At 45.7% G+C, this 23105-nt stretch overlaps 1 protein-coding gene across 4 annotated transcripts; it reads left to right on the forward strand.

The window, feature by feature from the left end:
• The first annotated feature begins 51 nt into the window (after positions 1-51).
• LOC136111169 (histone H2B 5-like) lies at positions 52-20257 on the forward strand. Of its 4 annotated transcripts, none has more exons than XM_065855134.2 (2): positions 52-257; positions 15277-20257. In XM_065855134.2, exon 2 carries the CDS (start codon positions 15306-15308, stop codon positions 15684-15686), a length of 381 nt encoding a protein of 126 aa, XP_065711206.1. In that variant the 5' UTR covers positions 52-257; positions 15277-15305; the 3' UTR covers positions 15687-20257. The 4 variants fall into 4 exon arrangements, with proteins under 4 accessions (XP_065711206.1, XP_065711224.1, XP_065711216.1 ...); XM_065855152.2 differs by lacking the exon at positions 52-257 and adding an exon at positions 356-3226 and having other exon boundaries at positions 15274-20257; XM_065855144.2 differs by lacking the exon at positions 52-257 and adding an exon at positions 357-3226.
• Positions 20258-23105: the final 2848 nt, after the last annotated feature.

Consider the following 23105-nt stretch of genomic DNA (forward strand, 5'->3'; position numbering starts at 1 on the left):
CGCAGAGGCGGGGGCGGGCGGGGCCGATGGGCGGGCGGCGCGGCCTGGCCCGGCCCGCGGGAGAGCGGCGGCGGCGCAGAGCGAGGCGTCCCGCAGGCTCCGCCGGGTCCCGCGGTCCGCCCGGCGCGGCGTCCGCAGGTTCTGCGGGGAGCGGCAACGAGAACCCCCCCAGCTCCGCCGCCGCGCCCGGCGTGCACCTGCCCTGCGCCGCACCGGCGCCTGGTGCTCGCCGGCGGAGGAGTCCAGACGCCTAGCAGGCAAGATCCTCCATACTGTGCTGGCTCTTTATGGTGCAGTTTGTGCCGCCCTCTGCTATGTGCATTGCAGCGGGGATTGCGCTGTGCTGTCATGCAGCCTGTACCGTAGTGCGATGTGCGGGGAGCGGTACCGTGCATTGTGGCAGGATCGGGGCTTCGTTGTGCTCCGGCTCGATAAATGCACAGACAGGGCGGTAGCTTTGCCCGTGCTTTGCTGTGATCGTAACTAATTGCGCTCCGGTTAAGCGGGGGCTGGAGGCGAACACGTGCCCGAGCCGGGTTGTGCCGGGGGCCGCGCAGTGCGGGGCTGCAGCGGGACAGCGGGGTCGGGGCTTGGCTGGCGGAATGCAGCCTCACCACGCACACTGGGAGCCCAGTCTCTCAGGGTCATTCCTGCGTATGGACACTTCTGTGTCAACACTATGCATGTTTGGTAGTTATTTAGTAGACATATAGGGCTGTGCACCATTGCTCACGCAATGCTGTGTTTGGCACTGCTTTTTGTTAACCTTGATCTCTTTTCTGTAGCTTACATATACAGGGAGTATATGTTTTAAGAAGCCCTGTTATTTCTTATTGCTCTTATGTCCCGTTGTCTGGGTTTGGCAATGCAGGGACTGCCTAACGGAGTGGCTGTTGTGCAGCATAAGCAATATTATACAGTTTTGTAATAGATTTGTCTACCTCAACGCCTGGCTCTAGCGCAACGTAGAGGAGCCGTGGTTTGCTGCGGAGCATCCTCCAGTGAGTCCCCGGCAGGGATGGCCCTGGCTCTGCTGCTTTGCTCCAGCACATTTGTCTGTCTGCAGGGAGGTGACTGATGGCACGTTCTCCGCTTGCCAGTGTCATCATATTTCACATCATCTCATGCCCTTTGCATGCTGGCTTTGTAACTCTTTATTTTTTGAGATCAAGAATGTATGAATCAAAAGATGGGGGAGTGGAGCCATGTGGAGGCTGAGTCAGATTGTGAAAAAGGAAAGCCAAGCGAAAACGTGCAATTGCATATCACATTTACAAACACCGTTTCATTCATCTCCGTATGTTCCTCCTGTTACTACTAATAAAGCTCTGATTTCTCAGACTGGTGCTTCCCTGGGAACACCATTTGACCTTCCTGGGGTTTTTACTCTGGAGCTTCCACAGCAGTTGTGTTGCAGTGTGCTGTTTTCCCAATTATGTTTTTATTACACTGAACACATGTTAATAACAGAAAGAATCTGATAACATTAATGTACTCGCCACACTGTCCTCTTTTAATGTGCGGAAGAGTCACAGAGTATTTACCAGCAGCAGATTTTTCCCTCTGTACTGGTAAGATTTCCTAATTATGAAAAACAAAGCCTTTTCCCTGAGTGTACACCCCTGTTTGCTTCCTCTTTCTTTCCTCATCCTGCTCATGACACCCAGCTCCATCGTGGTAATTTTGGACCTGCAGGAAATCTACTTTGTCTACTGAAATATTTCTACAGAAGCCTCTATAGGCAAAGGGAGCCAGAGAGCAAGGTCTGCTTTAGGCATAGTGGTGTCTGGGGTTTTCTTCCCTGGCAGGGAGGTATTAACTGTAGAGTGTACAGTAATTAATTTAATTCAACATTGTGAGAGAAGGAGGATTATACTGGAAAAAATTAGGGTTTTTTTAAAAAAGTTTCAGATGTAAAGTCTTAGTGGCAATTTCAATGACCTTCAAGATTTCTATGTTAGACAAAAGGCAGCAACCTAGTACGAAGGTATCGTTTGTCTTCTCCTGGCCCCATCCTTTGTTCTCCTTGGGTTTAGCCTGTCACTTCCCACAGCTTGACTGTCCCTCGTTGGGGCAGCAGCACCTCTCACCCGTGACTCTCAAAAGCACTGTTCTGGCAGGTGATTCTTTTTCTCAAACTGCTTGTTTCACATCTTCTCTGGTGAGCAAGGTCTTTCCATCTTCTAATGACCCTCCACCTCTCTCTTGTCTGTGTCTTATTTATGCTTCAGTATTTTTGTCTTTCTAAAGATTATGCTGCTTACTTTACCTTCTCCCTTTCTCCCTTCTTTCCACTTTTTCTCCACTCACACCTTTTCTCTCATTTTTGTCCTCTTTCATATGTCGTCTTCCTTTTTTTTTCTTTCTCCTTTTCTGTCCTGTTTTTTATACCGTCTTGCTCTCTCCTTTCTGACCTCTCACTTCAGTCCACTACCTTGCTGTACCTTCCTCTTGAGAATTTTTCCCCACACTTTTCCTTTGCTCATTGTCCTCCTGCATCCTTTCTCCTGACTTCCATTTGCACCCATGTATGTGCACACGTGTCCCCACTGCAGATCTTGCATTCTCCAGCTGAAACAAAGAAATAACTCATGTTGATAGTCTGATCCTATTGCATTCCTTTCTCATCCTATTGCACCTGAAATACGCAGCTCCTGCCCATCCTCAAACACACGCATGGGGTAGACTAGAGAATTAAGTATGTGGAAAATATTCCTAAATTCAGAAGTGAGAAAGCAGCTCACGCAGGCTGCACTGTGAACAGCGCAGTTATTGTGCTGCCACTGACAGTCCCAGAGGAGAACTGTAACCCCCTGAACTGCTGGCATTTTCTTCGCATTTCTGACTTTCTGATTTTTGATAAGAAAAAGTTTACAATTTTAGGTAAGGGACACAACCATCTATTTGAATTGTCCAGTGAATCCTAGACTGATCTAAAATAAGGCCCCACCAAATGCTTTTCTTTTTGTCCCCATTGTTTTGTTTTGTGCGTCTGTTAAGCCCCTTTTTGCAGCTATTGGGAGAGAAATGCTTTCTTCCTCGTCAGAGATAAGCTCTGCCTCTGAAAAGGGCTCTGTGTGGGGCAAGACTGGGATCTCTGCCGTCAGCTTCCCTTTCTTCTGGAGCCAGAGGGAGAGGAGAGAGCTGTGACTGCAGGATCATATGCATCGGGTGGGAGACAGAAGAAAAGATGCATAACCCAAAAATGCAACATTAACCTCAGGAGGTAGGGAATGGAGTTGTTTAATATTATTTCGCTTTCCCTGACTACAAACAACATCATTAGGGATCAAGGGCAAATGTTAGATCTTGCTATTTAAATAAGAGTTTTAGTTTAAAAAAAAAAATCTGATTTAATTTTTAAAATTTTTTTTGTCTTTCAAAAAGCATACTACTAACTGGCTGGAATGAAAACAGCTCCATCCCACGGATTCCACCTCCGCTTTCAGGCAGCTTACCTGACTCATAAAGAGAGTGGGGAATTTTATATGCTGCCTACATCAGCTCAACATTTTCCTTTGTGGTGAGAGTTAATCACCACCCTTGTCATATTATTTCACCGACCCTCCTGAAGATGTGACCTGTCAGGCGGATTGTTTATCTTTCAAATCGTCCTTAAAACTTCTTGCATAATAGGTTTTGGGTTTTTTCCTGAGTTTGGTGAAAATAGACAGGTGGTCCATTGCAATAGGGTTTTCTGTGTTATTTGCTAAAGTCTGGTGTTTAGCCCAGGATCAGGGAAGAGGGAGTTTCCATTTGCAGGGAACTGATCTCTGACATGAGGTCAACCTGGAGGGTTGAGATGCCGTCAGCTGAAGGTAGAGGACCATCCTTGAGGTAATCACTGCAGGGGGTGTGCGCTGAGGAGAAAACTGGAGTTGTAGCCGTGATGATCAAGGGTTTAAGAGGGCGAGGTTTTGTCGGCAGAGGTAATGTTCATATTAGACCAACAGACAGAATCAGGGCAAAATGGACATGCTTTTGGGCACATAAGATCTGTCCTCATAACCTGTTTGTGTAACCTGTATGATCCTGTCTCTTGTGAGGAGTGAGATTGTATGTAGTAGACTGAAAATTGTCAAGCAAAAAATGCTACATGAAGGAAGACAGGAAGATGGGAATGAGAACAATGGTGGCAATACAGTAGATAGGGTGTGCGCAGGAGCTGAAAGTGCTCGTCCAGGAACACTATTGGGAGTCACAAAGGTGACATGAGTTACCTTGGAAAGTGAGAGGAAGCTTGGGCAGAAAAGCTTGTGACATGTTTGCAGAAGATATTAACAAAATGAGGTGTGGGGAGGAGGAAAGAGCTGAGGCCACTCTGACGCTCAGGGCTTAAAGAGAAATCTTTGTGTGAAGGAGAGCTAGGGAAAGCATTTGATAAGTCTCCACATTTCTGTCACGAGGTCAGGCAGAATCAAGGAAGGAGAAGGAAGAACTGGGAAAAAAAGAACTGGAGTGAGCTGTTGTCAGATATGGATATTGTCAGAAGGGCAGAGAAGCTGCTGCCACGTTGGCAGAAAGGGAGAAGTCCTCCTTGGGTCCTCTGTGGGTACCTGGAAAATGATTGAATAACAAGTGGGGTGCTACAAGACAGGAAGCAGGGAGCATCCCATCAGGAAGGAGCTATCTGACCACAGCTGATATAAATATGGCTTATTTCCATTCTTGATCTGTATAAGCCTTAAAATGCATTTCAGATACAGCAGCTCTGCCCTGAAGATATGGATGCTGCAGCTATCTCCCCTTCCTGTCACACCTCCCTTTTCCTCCCACACCAAAATTAATCTCCTTATTCTCTCCTCTCCTGCACTGTGGGTTCTCAGCCTGGCTCTGATTGTCCTTCTCACCGACTGCGCCTGCCTGATAACCAGGGCACAACTCGAGATAAGGACTCAGGAGTCCCTCGCAAAGATGTGCTGCACCCATGCACTAACGAGCTCTGCTGGGTGAGCGCTGCTAGAGGCACCAGCAGGGAGGAGAACAAAGGGTGAGCACTTCATCTGTGACAAACAGGCTGGGAGACCGTGGCAGTGGGGAAACTAAAGGTGTGGAAGCCTCCAGAGGAAAATGAGTGTGGGAGGATGGAGCCACAGATGGCTAAAAATAACAGTGTGGTACAGATAATGTGGCACTCTGCTGACATTTTAAACCTACTGCCTTTGAAACCCGCCTGTGTTTTGAAAAGCAAGCCTTACATTCGAATGTTCTAGTTTTTGCTGACCAGCCAGGACCACTGGCTTATTGGGGTTGTCACTTTGTCCAGGAACGCCCATGTTCTTCACCGCTGGTCTGGTGGTTGCACCCAAGTCTTCAGCAGAGAGCTCTTTGCACCCTTGCCTGATGCAAATATTGACATATCCCTAATTATGCTTTGATTTCTCTGGAAGTGGCCTTTTTTGGCTTGTGTCAGTATAGTGACTAGCACACTGAGTCCATGTGATAATGATGTTATCACAAATTAGAGCTAAATTAAAACACTCTTCACAGGCAGTTTGTGTGGTGTGGAGTTTGCACATGGGCTAACCTGGCTTGAAACACTTTTATGTTTCTGGCAAACTGCAAGTTTTTCAACCCCATGGCTGGTTATTCAAAGATATGTATTAGTCTCTGTACAAATATCACATGTGGGATGAGACCAAGTGGCAGCAAACTTCCTGGGGATTTCAATCTCCTGGCACTTGTAATGGGTGTGAGAGAAAGAAGGAAGGAGCAATAAAGAAAAAAATAAAGGAAAGAGAAATGCAAAGTGAAGGACCTCAGTGCGTTTTGAGAATAATTCTTCAGTAGCACAGCAACATACAACAGTGGCGTCTGGTTCATACAGAGCAGTTACTTGCTATTGCCAGAGCCATAGGCTAGCAATCCTAAAAAAAAAAAAGAAAAAAAAATCTGGCTTTGTCTTTGAACTATGGAAGATATGGGTTTCTTCATTTTTCTCCCCCCCTCTGTTGCCCTCATCCTCCCACGTCCAAGTAAGAATGTGAGGTTCCTTCTTCTCATCTCCAGTGTAAGTTTATCCATGAACATTTAAAGCAGTTTACTGTCAGTGCTTGTGCCAGCGTTTACTTTTGCCTTCATTAACTTTTGTGTCCGTAGTGCTCACCCCTCCTCTGTTTCTGGAGTGCAGCCAGCTCCCCTTTTCAGCGAAGGGGCTGTCCCAGCCACGCTGTTCTCTGTCCTCCCATGGAGCAGGCTGTGTTTTCAGCTCGGTGCAGAAGATGACCTCCAACACTCAGAGGACTCTCCGTCTGTGGCAGCGTGATCTAGTGGCTGCAGCAGAGGAAGGTGTCAGCAGTCCTTGATCCTATTCCCGATCCGGTTATTGGATGATGTGAGCTCTGGAGAAGGACATTTATCTTTGTTTCCCCACAGGCTTCAGTAATAGTCACGCATCTCCATTTTACAGTAAAATTGCTATTACCATGCCAAATTAATTATTTAAGCACACATTACAATATTTTGAGTATCCTGTAGCAATGAAATCTGACTCTGCTACCCGCTGCCCTCTAGCTTGTGGCATGGCATGATATGCAGTCCTTCTGGATGTACCTTTGTGGTACCCACGCTCCTGCAGTTACACTCTGCTTTACAGCCATGATAAAGCAGCTTTCACATGTTCCTGACTTTTTAATTAATTGCGTGCTTTCCACTAGTGTTTTTTGTTGGGATTTTTTTAATCATTTTCAGGATGTGCTGAGCTGTGAGTAATGGGAAACAAGTGAAGTTATAGACTCTCATTTAGGAGGAATTTCAGTTGTGATTGATGGCAGCTGCACACATCATGCCCTTCCTGCCTCTTCCTCCACATGTAGGAGGAGAGCTGGTGGTGCTCACTGCCTGGGTCTGTTGAGCATACATGCATTAGACCCACATACAAGGTGTGAAGGTTGTTAAAAAAGTTTTGCTGGACTTCTTTCACCCCTGTCATTGACAACACAATAATACTTACGTTGTGACGTACCTATCACATCACCCTTAAAAGCCTTAATGACCTTGGTCTGATCTTCAGTCTAATTTGGTAATACAGCTTTCCACTTCAGCATGGTCTTCTATCCATGCGTATTATTCCCAGTCAACATGCTATGGCCAGAGTAAACATTTTGGTGTACAGCTCCTGTTGGTGTTTCTTCTTGCTACACAAATTATCTGCAGCACTGGAAAAAGTCACAGAAACCTACTGAAACCTGGGGATGGAGTGTGTGGAAGAGGTGCCACATGTGTCTGCGTTGGTTCCTGCCTTGACAGAAGCAGCTCTCATCTCCTGGGGCTTCTCCATCTCCCACCCACATTCCCCTCTTGGCCTGCAGGTGTTGGGCTGTAGCTTTTCATGGGTTTGGCCATGGCTGAAGTAACACCTTTTAAATGGATGCCTGTTTCAGCACCAATTAAAATAGTCAAGAATTTTGATAATTCTCCATTACTCCATAAAAATAATTTGCTTAAATGCCATAGCAGTTCTTTAGTTGTATTATCGTTGCTAGTTTAGAGACCGTAGCTCCGTTGTAGGAGGAGTTATTTAGATCTAACAGACTAAGTAAGTATATGGTCTTCTGCTTTCCCAGAGAAACTGAAATAATGAACCCAAAGATCAAGTGATTTTCATTTTTGTTAAGCACAGAGCAATTTATTTTGAATCTATGCTTTTTATCTTCAGTAACACAGGATGTCTTGTAAAGCAGCTTTCTGATGTGTAATGGGTCACTAGTACTACAGACCCTGGCCACCTATGATTTTTGTTCTCACACCCGTCTCCAATCATCTGTACTTTGAAAATCACAGAGATTTGTAGAGCTTGTTATGCTGCCAAGTAGCTGAGCTGCTGTGATGCCTTGTGTGCTTCTCCTGCCCAGCAGCATTGCTCCCGGTCAGCTGGAGATCCTCTGCCTGTAAGTCGTAGCAGGCTCTGACCTCTCCCTGCCTTCAGAGCAACTTTGCTGAATTAGTCTAAGGACAGGAGCTAAATGCTGCACCAGGACACAAAGGTGCTGCTGACAGGTTCACCTCCGGTGGGTCTGATTGAGTTGAAGTGGGATACCAAGGGAACAGAAGCCTGTTGCTTATAGAAAGAATTCATGGCAGCAAGTCGTGATGACTGTGACACTTGGAGAGGAAGCTTGTGCTGAAGTTTATGTTTTTATTAAGGTTTGGACTTACTGATAAAACCTCAGGAAGGGAGTGAGTCTGGTTGTGTTCCCTGTTGGCCTGTGTTAGTGCTGAGGGCTTTCTGAGGACAGCTGGGATAAACACTGGCAGTCTTTGAGGGAAAGCTGACTGGAGTGTAATTGTAGCAAATTCTGGTACTGGGTGTACTCTCTTAAACATTTAACAGGTATTGATCTACAGGAAACATCATTTCTCCTTTTTGCATTTATTGGGTCCTGTTGGTCAAGCATGTGGATCAGAGATATTCCAAAGCAGGTGGCTAATGAGCGTTGTTATAGAGAGCAGATAAAAGTCATGCTAAAGCTTAACTACTCAGTTATTCACCGTAATAAAACCCTGATAACACGTGGAGTCTGATTTTTATAAAGTACTGAGCCTCCTGGATTCCAGTGGAAATCAATGTCAGCTGTTGGTGCTAAACATCTCTAAACATCATACTTGTGGTTTTATAGACAAGTTAAACCCTGTTGACTTCAGGTAGTCCTTTAATCAGAGTAAGAACAGTAGTTTTTAGCCTCCTGACAGTCATTCTTCTTGCAGTACTGTGTCCCTCTGTTACTCTGCTTGGCTCCTGAATAAGATTTTATTTTCTTTAAAAAATAAGTGTATGTTCTCTGCTGGGAGCTGTGATTCAGGGTGCTGCTCCTTACTTTGTACATAAGCCTCTCTGATTGATACCCCCACAAGACATACTTGCAGCTTGGGCAGAAGTTGCACAGTTGCTGGTAATTAAAGATCTAGTTTCTAAAATCATAAATGGAAATTCTCAAAAAGAGAAAATAAAGGGTTACTGCAAGGATATCCTGTACTGAACTCCCAAGCAGTGTGTTAACACAAGCCATGATAAGAAGAGGTAGCACCCAGCATATCTCAGTGCTCTCTTCTCCTTCTATTTCTTCTAAAGTTGTAGAACATAGTGTACCTGTGTCAGGGGGTGAGTTTGTAGCATTTCTTTATATGTTAATGAGGAGAGGACATCTTCAATTTTAACGTATTTTCATGGTTCAACACGTAAGCATAAATCTCTTCACTAGATGAACTGCATGTGTGCATCCAAAGTTAAAAGTTAACCATTTAAATGATAACTTTACGGGAGCAATCATATAAAAAACAGGAGAACATATGGGGCCTTACTATCGATCCTGGATTACCTAGGAGGACATCTGGCATCCCGGAACTGATCTCTGTGCCCTTCTACCATGAGAAGAAATCAGGCATTTCAGACTAGTTTACTTTATTCTAGGATATTTTCCTCCTCATTACTTCAGAAGAAAGCAAATTATTACTTCATCATCACATGCTGGACAACATACCAAGAGAAAAATTATTTTCAGTCCAAAATATGACTATCAGTTTTTGCACATGAGGCAGCATCACTGATGTCTCACGGTGACTCATCACGCTTCTGGTCTGCTTTACTGCCTAGGGAGAGCTTGCTAACAAACAATAATAAAATATCTGCTTGTTTGCTCAGATATGACTGGCACCTGTAGGATGAACAAATTCTTGTTTAATAAGTTCCAGGTAGATCACCATACATTATAAAAGGGAGGGGGTTTGCAGTCTGCACAAATAGCTATTCCAACAACAGTCATTTGCTGACGTCTGGAAATTTGCGGACTGTTTTACCAGATCTGCTGTCTGTGCTCTTACAAGCATTTTGGAGCAGACGAAGCTATTAGAAAGCCTTTTCCTTTCAGTGGAAACATTGCTTAATTTGTTGCCCTTATTTGTGTTTCAGAGAGAGTAAAACAAAAAGCAGCAGCTTTTTATATTAAATTATATAAAATTATATATATTATAATATATTTATATTTTTATTTATATAAAATCATAACTTTGTTTCTTGACATGCAGGATTAAACCCAAGTTTTCTTTATTTCATACAGCAAGAGAAACTAAAGAAAGGGACAATAATTGCACAGAGCTAACAGGGCACTCCTATGTAAGGGGCAGCAAGATCCCCTTAGCTCTCATTTACTCTACCAAGGATTAAAACAGATCATCGGAGGATTAGCAAATATCAGATGTCTGAAAGACAAGAGCTTGAATGTTTAGTTTTTCATCAAAACATCCTAAGAGCAAAGTGCTGGTTATAGAAATGTAACTTTTATGGCTGATTAGCAGATTACAGCAAGGAGACAGCCTGGTGGGCCTGGGGATTTACAGGGGATGCCACAGAGCTCATCAGAGCAAGGACAGCTTTTAGTAGGAAAAAGGAATGGTTCAACACGTAAGCATAAATCTGTTTCCAGCCCTGCATGAGGAGGGGTCGGGAAGGCCAGCTCACAGCCACCCGTGGTCACCCATGCACACTGCTGGCTCCACTGGCTCTGTAGACTCAGCAGCAAAGCCAAAATTGAACAAAAATGCTGTGGGAGCTTCCCTGGCTGTGTCTCTCTCCATCAATGTATCAGGCCTAGGGAAAACAGAGGCAGCTTCAGGCTTCACGTGGGGCTTGTCAGCGGAGCTTCTCTCCCATCTCAGATCTGAGAGACCGTGGTGATTTGTGTCTTTGAATGTGTTTTCAGTTCATTTTCCTTTTAATGATGCTGAAGAAAGGGGTGTCAACACAAAGGAAGATGTATCTGTCACTCCACACTGCTCTGGTTTCCAGCAGCAGGCAGGCTGCTGCTTGGAGATGATGCGAAATATACTCTGGTTGGTTTTGTTGTTGATTTTCTGAGGAAGGGAAAAAATGCCAGCACCGATAACTGATGGACTCAGAGCATACAAAGCTGTAAAGAAAAAAATGTGGCCAGAGATTTTTCTCAAAAGCCTGAAACCTTCCAAATTTCATTGTGATGCCTCAGAGTGCCTCCTCCTGCACGGCCATACCCTGTGTCCCAGGGACCTGGGTGGCTTGGACCTGGAGACCAGCACCGTCTCCCCTCCCTAGGGGTCCTCGTGGAAGTCTGTGGCTGCAGTGTCCCATGGGAAGTGTCATAAAGCATGTTGTGGCTGAGAGGTACCCAGCTTCAGGCTCCAAGAGTCACAGAACGGCTGAGGCTGGAGATTCCTCTGGAGAACATTTAGTCCAGCCCATGCTAAGAGCAGGGCCGGCTGCTGTGGATTGCTCAGAGCCACATCCAGTTGGGTTTTGAGTATCACCAAGGATGGAGACCCTGTGACCTCTCTGAGCAACCTGTGCCAGTGCTTGGTCACCCTCACAGCAGAGAATTCCAGCAGGATGGCAAACACAAAAATTAATAGTTATTAACCTCTTCAGGTTTTTATTATTTTGTTTTAATGAGGGAAGAAAAATACAACTATTTTCATAAAAATAAACTATTTTTTTAAAGATCACTTGGTTTTCCCTCAGGAAGATCTCCATATGGACACTTTGGGAATAATCTCACTTCTTGTGTCTCTATACTAGAACAGCACCTGCCTGTGGATTGTGTTGCACCGTTGACAGAAGGGTTGGTGATACTGTTGGCCATTATTGACATTATTTATTTAGCACCTAGCAAACACAGTGAGGCTCCTTGTGCTAGGCACTGCCCAAACAAACTGGAAGGAAGACAACCTGTTCCCAAAGAAGCTGTTATTTACCTGTTAAACAGTAGGCTGCAAAGAAACGGGTGGAGGGCCACAAGGATGCTGAACCTTTTGTGCCAGTCCCTGATCTTTATCATCATCACCTTCCTCATCACGGCTGTACACAGGAGGAGAGCGAGATCCTGGCTATGCTACCCAAGAGCGTTAGCCAGTCAAATGGACAGAGATGTCCTGTAGGTGTGACCTGTTTCTGGAGACATAAAATCACTCTGGTGGCTTTCAAATGCTGTATTCATTTTTTAAAAGCTGCAGTATGAGTGTACTTAACAATTAAAATCAGCTCAAGAGAGAAAGAAGCAAGTGCAGAGTTATTTCTTCTCTTGGAAAAATGCCTTTCCATTGAAAAGACGTGGTTTTGAGTCTGCAAACAAGAGCGGTAGGGGATTTCTTTTCCTGATGTTGCTTCCCAAGTAGAAGAAGAAAAATCACAGTTTCACAGGAGGAAGTATCTGCAGTGGTTAAAAGTGCAGGTATCAGTTTTGAAGGGTGTCCAGGACTTTGAGGGCAGTCCAGCACGTGCCTTTCCAAATGCCTCCACTGGGAAGAATGCCCAGAAAAATTAAGGACATGAGGTGGCAGAGTGAAGCAGATAGTTTGGAGAAAATCATCTCTGGAGACTTTAAAGAAAAGGTGAGAAGCTGATGTAGGAGGGCGCTCCTGGGCACCCTCAAAGCAAAGCGTCATTGTCCATGGTTTTCAATGTGGTCAGTGCACTGGACCATGAAGCTTTGCCAGGGCTGAGCTCACCTGAGGGAGAACTACTCTCACAATGTGAGAAAAAATACCCTGTTTTTAACTTTAAAAAGACAGCAAAATATGTTAGTTTATGATTACCAGGTATATAAACACATATGTTATAACCAGAGGTTTCCTGAAAGTAGGGAAATATATTAATGCTCATAAACGAAAGCCAACTAGAAAAAAGCATCAACAACTTTCAATGCATTTGTTTGGGGTTTTTTTTTCTTTTATTTTTCTTCCTATCCTCCATAGTTGATATTAGGTTGCTAGTTATTCCAGGAATTTGAGAGAGTTTTATATGCATTTACCCATCTTTTTTTTTGTTTTGTTTTAATATTTGTATGCTTTAGTCATGGGCAGTTTGAGGTTCTAGTGCAGCAAGGAGCTGGTGGTGTTCTTGCAGCCTGTTACATGACATTTTCTTGCACGCTGGCCTTTTCCAGCTAGTTAGACAGCATCCCATTTTGGAATGACAAAATACTTCTTTTTGCAAGATGAAGCAAAGTAAACTTGAATGAGCCTCTCAGGCCTCACAAAGGCAAAACTCCCGTTAATGGCAAGGAAGAAACTGTTTGAGGAAAAGCTCAGTGCTGAGGGAGAATCATAGAATCATTTCGGTTGGAAGAGACCCTCAGGATCATCGAGTCCAACCATAACCTAACTCTAGCACTAAACTATGTCCCTAAGAACCTCATCTAAATGCTTTTTAAACACCTCCAGGGATGGTGACTCCACCACTTCCCTGTGCAGCCTGTTCCAATGCCTGACAACCCTTTCTGTGAAGAATTTTTTCCTAATATTCAATCTAAACCTCGCCTGGTGCAACTTGAGGCCATTTCCTCTTGTCCTATAATTTGCTACTTGGGAGAAGACGCCAACCCCCTCCATGCTACAGCCTCCTTTCAGGGAGCTGTAGACAGCGATAAGGTCTCCCCTCAGCCTCCTGTTCTCCAGGCTGAACAGCCCCAGTTCCCTCAGCCGCTCCTCATCACACTGGTGCCCCAGGCCCCTCACCAACTTCGTCACCTCCTCTGCACTCTCTCTAGTACCTCAATGTCTTTCTTATGGTGAGGGGTCCAAAGCTGAACACAGGATTCGAGGTGGGGCCTCACCAGTGCCCAGTACAGTGTCACAGGTGCCAGCTTTCACCTCTCGCCAGGCAGATGTTTGGGAGGGCTGTGGTGGAAACATTCCTTCCCTGCTCCCTGGCATCCCACCAGTGCCCACCTGCCCTTGCAGTGCTCAGTGCTGCCCTTCGCCCAGCACAGAGCACAGCCCAGTGTTGGTGCTTCATAGGGCAGGGCAGCCAGCAGCAGCCCTGGTGCTTGCTGCAGGCAGAAGGCAGCATCTCACCTCCTCAGGATTTGGAGCCACGGAGGTTTCTCACATGGTTTGGAAGCAGGAGATGGTATCCATCAAGATGTGGGCTTGTAAATCCAGCCTCAGCACTGAAGACACCTGCTCCCACAGGGAGCAACCACCAACTTCTTGTAGAGTTGGTTACAACACAGTTGTTGTGTCTGGCTTTGGCCACAGACTTGGGCACCAGTGGAGAAGCTAGGCCAGAGGGTGACATCTGACAGAACCTGAGGGAATGGCAGGAAGATGTGCCAGGGGAGGTTTAGGTTGGACATTAAGAAAAGGTTCTTCCCCAGAGGGTGCTGGAGCACTGGAGCAGGCTCCCCAGGGAGGTGTCACAGCCCCAGGCCTGACAGTGTTCAAGAAGAGACTGGACAACACCCTCAGACACATGGTGTGAACTGTGGGGTTGTCATATGCAGGGACAAGAGATGGACTCGATGATCCTTATGGGTCCCTTCCAACTCAGGACATTCTATGAATCATTCAAATCTCGCTCCTTCCCAAGGAGGAGAGGCAGGGCTGGGCGTGCAGCCGTTGCTTTGGCACAGGCACCGTTTAGGTCCCTCTCTGATGCTCTGTGTGTGCAGACCATATGTTACAGCCCAGCTTTCTCTCTCCTGTTTACTTCTATCCATTTTCCCATGTGCCATCAGCCCTGAAGCTCTTTTTTCTCTTTCAGTCTCTCTTGGTCAGCAGACTGTAATTCCTGGGTCATCTTCAATGGAGGCACAGCAGTAAAAGCCCAAGCCCTGGGGTGATGCTGGAAGCTGATCCTCCAGCAAAGCCTAAAGAAGCCTTGTTTTTCAAGGGAGCTCTCAAACACCCTCTGAAACACAAAACCATTTAGCAGGTTACAAGTTATTCCCTCAACCCACACGGTAAAACACATGTAAACCTGTAGTGTAGAGGAGATACCCAATGTTATGACTATCTTTCTGTTAGCACACTAACAGACAAAAGCAGTCAGCTGTCTCTTGGAGCCAGTAGTCAGAGTCTATTGGAGATTGTAATGACAGTAAACGATTATTTTGTCCAATCTCATGTAAAGGTGGTTTCAATGATACTTTGCAACAGTCTGCAGCCCATTCCAGCAAGATTTAGTTTAATCCATGCTGCAGTTAGTGCTTTCTTTGGAACAGCAATGTTCTTCTCAGAAATATGTTCACCCTCAGCCCGTATTTACGAAGTAGATGCCAACCAGGCCTGGGTTCAATGATATTTACAAGGCCAGTGTTAGGGGAATTTAAACAGAATACAACACAAAAACATGCACAAAACAGAGCAGTTCTCATTGGCAGTTAAAAAATGTTTTCACAGGGTCATGGGGTGTTTGTCTCAGATTCAGGGATGTGGCTTGTCTCCAATTCAGACTCTCTCATCTGTCAGTAAAACCACACTATAGAAGAACAAAAAGTAATTTGATTTTTTGGTTTTCTTTCCAAGCAGCTCCTAGACACAGAGAAAGATCTCTCAGGATGCCGGAGCCAGCGAAGTCCACCTCTGCCCCAAAAAAGGGCTCCAAGAAAGCTGTTACAAAGACCCAGAAGAAGGGTGATAAGAAGAGACACAAGAGCAGGAAAGAGAGCTACTCCATCTATGTCTACAAGGTGCTGAAGCAGGTCCACCCTGACACTGGCATCTCCTCCAAGGCCATGGGCATCATGAACTCCTTCGTCAACGACATCTTTGAGCGCATCGCTGGAGAAGCCTCCCGCCTGGCCCACTACAACAAGCGCTCCACCATCACCTCCCGGGAGATCCAGACAGCCGTGCGCCTGCTGCTCCCGGGAGAGCTGGCCAAGCACGCCGTCTCGGAGGGCACCAAGGCCGTCACCAAGTACACGAGCTCCAAGTAGCCAGACGCCACCACTCCAACAGGACCATCAAGCACCAGACCCTCTGTGCAAGCAGAGGTAGGCAGTCACGGTCCGGATAAACGTCACAGCTATTATCCACCACAATTCACAGCTTTGGGATGGGCATGAGAAGCTGTCTAGTGGAAGAGAGGACGGTGATCTGGATGTCAGCTGATTTTCATAGTCTGTTTGGAACATGTGATGGTTTCTGCAAGGCTGATGGAGGAGGCCTCTGCTTTCACATCTCATCCGAAGGACTGACTGACTGCAATATATCCAAACTCTCCTCTGTGCTTGGCAAATATGCATGTTTGGCGCTGGCAGGGGAGACTGACAGCAGCAACACAGAGAGGCCGTCTCTGAAGTCTTCCTGTTTGGCTGCTCTCTCACAGTCATCCAAGATGGTCATCGAGGAGTCAGCGCTGGCCTCCGCTCCCTCGTAGCCCAGATCCATCCTGGTGTGCAGCAGCACAGCCCACCCCGTGCTGGCAGAAGTGGCATCGACAGCTACTGGGCACAAGCTGTAGAATAAAATCCAAATTGATTCAACAGCTTTCTGTGCTTGACAGCCTGTTTTAGAGAGCAAGCCTGGCAGGCAAGCAGATGCCTGGGCTGGTACCAAGCGCTCTTCCTCCACATCACTCCTGAGGGATGAGCCATCGAGCAGGCTGAGGCTGCCGGCCCTGGAGCTGCCTGCTGCCTCCCACCGTGTGCCAAGGCAGGCGGATGGACAAGGGGGGATGTTGGGACTGGGTCACTACCTTCCCTGGCTGCTGCTTTGCCTGCTTTAGGACTTGCTTTGATGTGCAAGACCTTGCTAATTCTGCTGCTTTTCAAAGACTTTTCCTGCCTCAACACTGCCTGGGCGCTCCCTTCCACCATAAGCATGGGCGAGATGGGCTGATGCCCAAGGGGTCCCTTCTTCTGTGGGCGCTGGGGTGGTGCAGGACAAGCAGCACAGAGGTGCTTGGAGGGGACTGAGGATTTGGGAAGGCATCTGGAGTGGGAGCAGAGGTGGTTAATGCAGCCTGGGGGAGAGGCAGCTGCCGCAGAGATCCCGGCGGGCAGCTCACCTGGCCCTGCCTTCCCTGCTTTATTCACCGGCTAGAAAGCAAAAGCAAAATGTGGGCTGGGTAGATATACAGGGACACTTCCTGGCATCCCAGTGATATTTTAAAGATTAAATAATTTTAAACTACTTCAAATATACTCCCCACGTCTTCCCAAATTCCACAATAAGGTAAGCAATAATAAAATGCTGATAAAAGCCATAGAGATTAGTGGAAGGATGTCTTGGTTGCAGGTTTATCTTCCCAAACTGCTGGATAGCAGAAGAGCATGTGTAGAACTGGTGTGAAGTTGAAGCTTCCTACTCAAAACACAAAATTAGCCAACGTTAAAAACAAAATAGCAAAATCTGTGGTAGGTAGTAGCACTCAGAGAAAAAATATTCATGTCAAAAAATAACAACTGCTTTCTGCAGTTTATTCTGCAAATAAAAAGTGCAGCAAAGACACAGGATCCAGAACTGAGTGCAGGTTCTCCCCAAACCCCAAGACCTTGCTTTTAATTGAAAGGTAAATTCATACCCTGAAATAGCAACATCTCTCGCTTTCCCCTACCTTTATCTCTACGTTGTTTCTTTACACTTTTGAGAGTGATGTGAAGCCTTGCCAAATTTATGTTGCTTTTGGAGCTGAAGGTCTCTGCAGCTCTAGAAGATTCGGTTATTTCTTGTTTTTACAACAGCATGGCAGTCATTTTCCAGCTGGTCTGAGGAAAGCACCGTGTGGACCTGCTCAACCAAGAGCACCCCAGAAACCTGAGAGCAGCGTGGGGTCTCATGTTGTCTCTGTGCGAGAATGAAGGTCATGTTGCTGATGGCCTGCTCCCATCCTGCTGCTTTGAATTTGAACACCCCACACCTGAAAACAACCTTTCCTCCGATACTTTGCTCAGTGATAGCACACAGCCATGTTTCATACCTTAATGGCAGCAGGAATGTCTGTTGATCTCTTTCCGAAAGAGCAAAAGCCAGTTCTCCAGGTGTCAGCACCCACAATGAGCAGCTCCCGGCAGCCATACCTGTACTCGGTAGCATTCGTAACCTTTGGAGGTGACAGCTTAGCATTTCCTTTTGTTTTCCAATGAAATAGTCAAAATCAGATACCAAAGATGAAAATGTACCAGAGGTGTGCCTGGAGCCACCATCCTCTCCTACCATAAATCAGCAGATGATGCAGAAGGGGAATATAGAGTGAAGGGCTGGCTGGCAGCACTTGATGGAGCTTTCTCTCCCTCTCCCTACGACCTGCAGGTCAGAATTCATCCCCTTGGGAATGGAAGGTAGGAATTCAGAGCAGAATAAATCTGCTCCCATTCAAGCAGTGTGTGCGAGCCAGGACACCCATCTCCCAGTATCACCTGGCAAAGCCTCTAAATCCTTACTCTTTCAAGCAGAGTCGAGTCCTGCCCCAGTCTCTGCAGGCTGCAAGAAATCAGGAAAATAAAATGAGTCATTGTCCCTCCAGAGACTCCTGGGCAGCTCAGGGAGCTGGGAACAAGGCTGGGTGTTCAGGCAAGAGCTGCTGGCCCCATACGCATACTCACAGGACTGGTCTCATTTTCTTCTGACACTGTTGCCACTTTCCATTATTTGAGATTGTTTCAGAGAGAGCAGAAACAGTAATTTAAGGCTATAAAAATACTTGAAGGCTTAAAGATTATTTTTATATTGTCTAAAGCCAGGTGACCGAGAGTGGTCATCTCTATCCATTTATAGTTTAGGCTGTCATTTCACACATCATTTGCTCTTCACTTTCCCATTATATCACTTTTTTACTTGCCCCTGACAATGCAGAGCACAGGATTGAGGAACTGGTCTAGGTTAAAACGAACCTTTTATTTTTTTTTGTAAGCTTCATTTTAACTCAGTTCTGGTGGCTGCTCTGATCTGTCACTGTCATACAGACACTTGTGCCAGCCAAGGGAAGGGCTGATCCAGGAAAGGCAAGACTGGCATAAGTTAGGACTGCCACAGAAAGCAGTTGGGAAATTAACGGCCTTAGCGCCAAAGGAGAAATGAAGAAAGGAAACCTGTGTTTCCTGCAGTGGTCCAGTTAGCAGAACGGACGTGGCTTTTAAATGCACTGCTAGAGCTGTTACCCTTGCAGTGTCCCACAAGCAGTTTCTCTAACAGTCCTGACACTGGAAATCAGATACATCCCATTTCTGCAGATCGCAGAAAACTAAAGTGTTGCATAAGGGAAAGGGGCAGATTGGGAAAAGGACTCTACTCCCCTTCAGCCACCAAACCGTAGCAATTGGAGGCTCCTCATTCAGCAGGCAAATAGCATGTCCTTCCCGCAAACACCTGCTGCTGTATAGGCACATGCTCACAGCAGTTTAAGAGGAATTATTTTGACTGTGATGATGTAGACTGAGCCTTAAAAGTAGAGGCAATAGAAAATGGACTAAAAGTTCAAGCATCAGGTGTCCATTCAGTCAACTGAGGTGTGGCATATTCCACAGTTCCCTGGTAAGAAGATTTGCTGCAGAAAAGGGGATCTGCACTTCAGGACCTGTTCTTTTAAAAAACCTGTATTTTCAGCTCTGGACCTGACAAAACATTTTAAAAATTAAGATAATATAATGAGCCCTACTGACCCTACCCCTACTGAAATCCTAGCAGCATCTCTGAAACTTTCCTGTGTTTGGCCAGTTAAAAAAAAAGATCAACTGCAGATTGGAAGTTGGAAAAGGAAGGTGAAATTAGTGATATAGCCTTGATATTAACCTCATACTAACCCCATGGAGATCACTGCAATGAGTTGTTTGTTTTCATGTAGAATTTATGAGAGAAAATTAGCTGCTATAGATCTACTCCTGATTTTCCACCCTATTTCCCTAGAAGGCCTTACAGTCTATCTGCCTTTCACGGCAGACCTCAACCTACAGAAGAACTGGGTGGCCATGTGCACAGAAGTTTGCTCCTGCTCAGGACAGACAGGTCGTCAGTCAGGCATGGGGAAAACAAGAGTAGAAACAAGTGTGGAGGATGGTGCCTGTCCTGGACACCGCAGTGTCCTGGGAAGGGATGCTGAGCTGGGCCCACGGAAGAGCCCTGCCCAGAGGAGCACATGGCTGTGTCTTCTTCTGCCCGGCCGTGCGGAGGGAGCCCCAGGTCCTGGCCACCCCTGGCATCAAGCTTGGCGTGGCCTCTGCACAGCCCTCAGCATTTGTCATAGCGTTTCCTGACTCTTTACATCCAGACCAAATTGTTTATAGGGAAAGAAAGAATGTCAACTAAACCATAAAAATCACTTGTTGCCAGAATTTTGGAAGTTCCCCAGGCCAAGGACCTGGGGAGCAATCTCTCATGCTTACTCTCCATGCATGGTATTTTGTGAGCTTATGTACACAGAGTTTTTCTGACATAAGTGTTACATCAAGTATGATCTGTGTTATATTACTGCTGGTTTATGACTTATCTTACAGCTAATTACCTGTTTTCTGTTAAATGTACAAATAAAATGTAAATGCCAGCCTGTTGAAAGTCAGGCAAGACCCAGCTCTCAGGCTGTCTTCTCTTCTGCCGTAACACTGAGGCCCCAGAAACACTACATTTTTCTTTCTGCATTGTATTTCTCTGTGACTTGGGTTGAGAGCAGCTGCCCTTTCAGCAGAGTCGGAGCCTGGCTGCTCCTGGCAGAGGGTCAGTCAAAAAGCCCACCACCAAAGGGATGTCGCGGGTCCTTGTGGGGTGTCACCCCAAACATGGGCACAACATGAGTGTGTGTGCGTGTTTAAGCCTTTGCAGCGAGCTTGCCCAGGGCAGAGCCAAACCTGCAACCTGTCCTTGCCCCACTCCTGTTTGGGGTGCACTCTGCCTGGCACCCATCCTTTAACCCCCAAGGGGCAACACTTTTGGCTTGCACAGACTGAACACTGTGAGATTCTGTGGCTGGAAAAATGGTTTATACACATTCAGAATTACCATTTATCTGAATTAACAATTGCTGCCGCTATAAGCATCTTCCCTTGTACTAGAGAAGTTTATAGGCAACAAACATGGAATAAGGTGTAACACCTGAAAATCCCAGGAAGAAAAATACCTTCCTCCTAAAGAATGATTGGAAAATACACTCAAATGAAACCCTGACCTGCTGGACATCAGCATGATAATGCAGTCACTGGAGTGGGAAATGCATGTGGCACACTAGATGCTGTGAGCTGGAAAAACAAGCTAAGGCTTCAGATAGGGCATATAACAGTAATCAGAGGTTAAAAGATTTAGTCTCTTTAAAGACAGACTCATAAGCTTAACATAATTGGGAAAAAACCATATGTGGATAAAAACCCCCTTATAACTAACTGACCTGAAGTGTTTATTTCGAAAGAAATAAATTATACTACTTCTAGTGCCGATTTCCATTTTGATACCTCTTTGCAGAGCAGCACCCACAATGCACTTATGTAACAGAGGTGATACCTAGGCCTTGGGAAAGCCCAAACCAGCTTAGAAAAGGTAGAGTGTAACCTATGGTCATGCTCCTTCAGGATGTTGGGAGATAAGTAATTTTGTTATTTATTTATTCAGTTATTATTTATTTATTATTGTCTTTAATTATTCAAAGACTATTAGTTGGACTCAGATGCCACATGGCTAAGGGTGTTGGCAAAACCAGATACAAAAACTCAGGAGCATAAAAGAAACTAAGAGAGAATGAGGTTCAAAATACATAAGAAGGAACAGCACTTCATGCGACAAATAGTCCACCAACGGATATTGGAGAAGTTACAGTTTGGTTCAACAAAAAATTGAGAGATTAATGCATTGAGAGTTGCTAAACACATATAAACTATGTTGAAAAGGATTAGAGGCTGTGAGAATAGGGGGAGTATGTTATTATATGTATCTGCTCTATTACTACAGTCTTTCTTGCCCGTTCTTTCATGGCCACTGCTGGAAACAAGATTTTGGGTTGATCCAAGTTGTCTACATAAATTCATGTACTCTCTCCCTTGTACTACACAGGAACTGTGGAGGATTTCGGGCAGTATTCTTAGGCCTCTGATGCTTAGAAGAAAGTACAAAAGGCAGCTTTTTATCTTCCTTTCCTACATGGCTCCTGCACTTGCCTTGATGGTTGTGTGGATTGTGTTAGCCTGGTTTACATGAAAGATGTAAGAGATGTTTTGTTTCTAAAATAGTTAAGAGTTAATAAACACAGATGGCGTGAGAAAGGGAGAGGAGTGGAGCTTCTGCTTTCTCACATAAATGAGAGCTGTTCTCAAACATATTTCTCATTTTCTCCTTTGAAGAAGTTGATTTTGAAAAAAAAATACACAATTTTCTGCCTTTTAATGTCCATAATTATAATTCCCCCAACAAAATTTTCTTTCAGAATTCATTCAGAAAAAAATTCTTATAGATTTAACTTTCTTCTAAAGACAGAGGAAGATTATAATAGTAAATGGGAAGACTGATAAGAATGGGGAGGGAATGGCAACGGCTGGGTGTGAGGCACCAGAAGGGACCAAAGGCAAGAGACTACAAGTGAACACTGAAAGAGTGGCAGGCCCTGGTGGGACCTCGATGAGGGGCACACCAGGATGCCAGCACACACAACGTGCAGGAAACCAAGAGCAGGAGAAAATTCTGGTAACCCCCAGAGATGGAGCAGGATGGACAGTGTAGGTGCTGCCAGCATGGCATATCCAGAGCCAGCGCGTGGTCACCAGTCTAAGGGGAACCCAGGAAACGTGATGAGGACATGATAGTACCATCCTCCATCCTCAGAGTTGTTGCAAAGATGGACACATGCCTCCTGGTGTCTACGTGCAGGACAGATGGCTTGGATACACCCATCTTGTGAGCATGTGGCTACGAGAATATAAACATCAGTGAGTCAAACCAGTACTGCTTCAAAATAAATTCACCTGCCTGTAAGGGGATAAAGTCATCCTCCTACAGGGACTTGTGTTGAGTTTGCTGCCACTGTGGCTACTCATAGATTATTTGCATACATCCAGCCTTGGGTCAGGAAGAACATCTCATCTTCTGTGCACCTCTCCAGTTTATTGCCAATTGAACCTCCTCCTGTGCAGGCATGGGAGAGCATTCTTTATATAAAGTACATCCATATTTACCAACACTGGAGAAAGCGTCGAGCACAACTTTTTGAATAAACCAGAAGATGCTTCTGACCTAACTGGCCCCATGTGCTAGGACACATCCTGCTGAATACCAGGCTGCCTCTGAAAAGCATAGCTACAGACAGGAGAGCACGAGTGCTGTCTGTATAAGCACCCACTCTCCTCTCTTCACCTGAGAGTCTGGGAAGACCAACAAAATAAGGGAACATGAGTGCACCACATCCAGTTTCACTGAAGTGAAGGAAAATTAAAGGCTCCTGT

This window comes from Patagioenas fasciata, chromosome 1 (assembly GCF_037038585.1).
Source record: "Patagioenas fasciata isolate bPatFas1 chromosome 1, bPatFas1.hap1, whole genome shotgun sequence".
Lineage (NCBI taxonomy): Eukaryota > Metazoa > Chordata > Aves > Columbiformes > Columbidae > Patagioenas > Patagioenas fasciata.

Coding starts and splice junctions, on each gene's coding strand:
- LOC136111169 (XM_065855134.2), top strand. CDS start 15,306: ATGCCGGAGCCAGCGAAGTCCACCTCTGCCCCAAAAAAGGGCTCCAAG.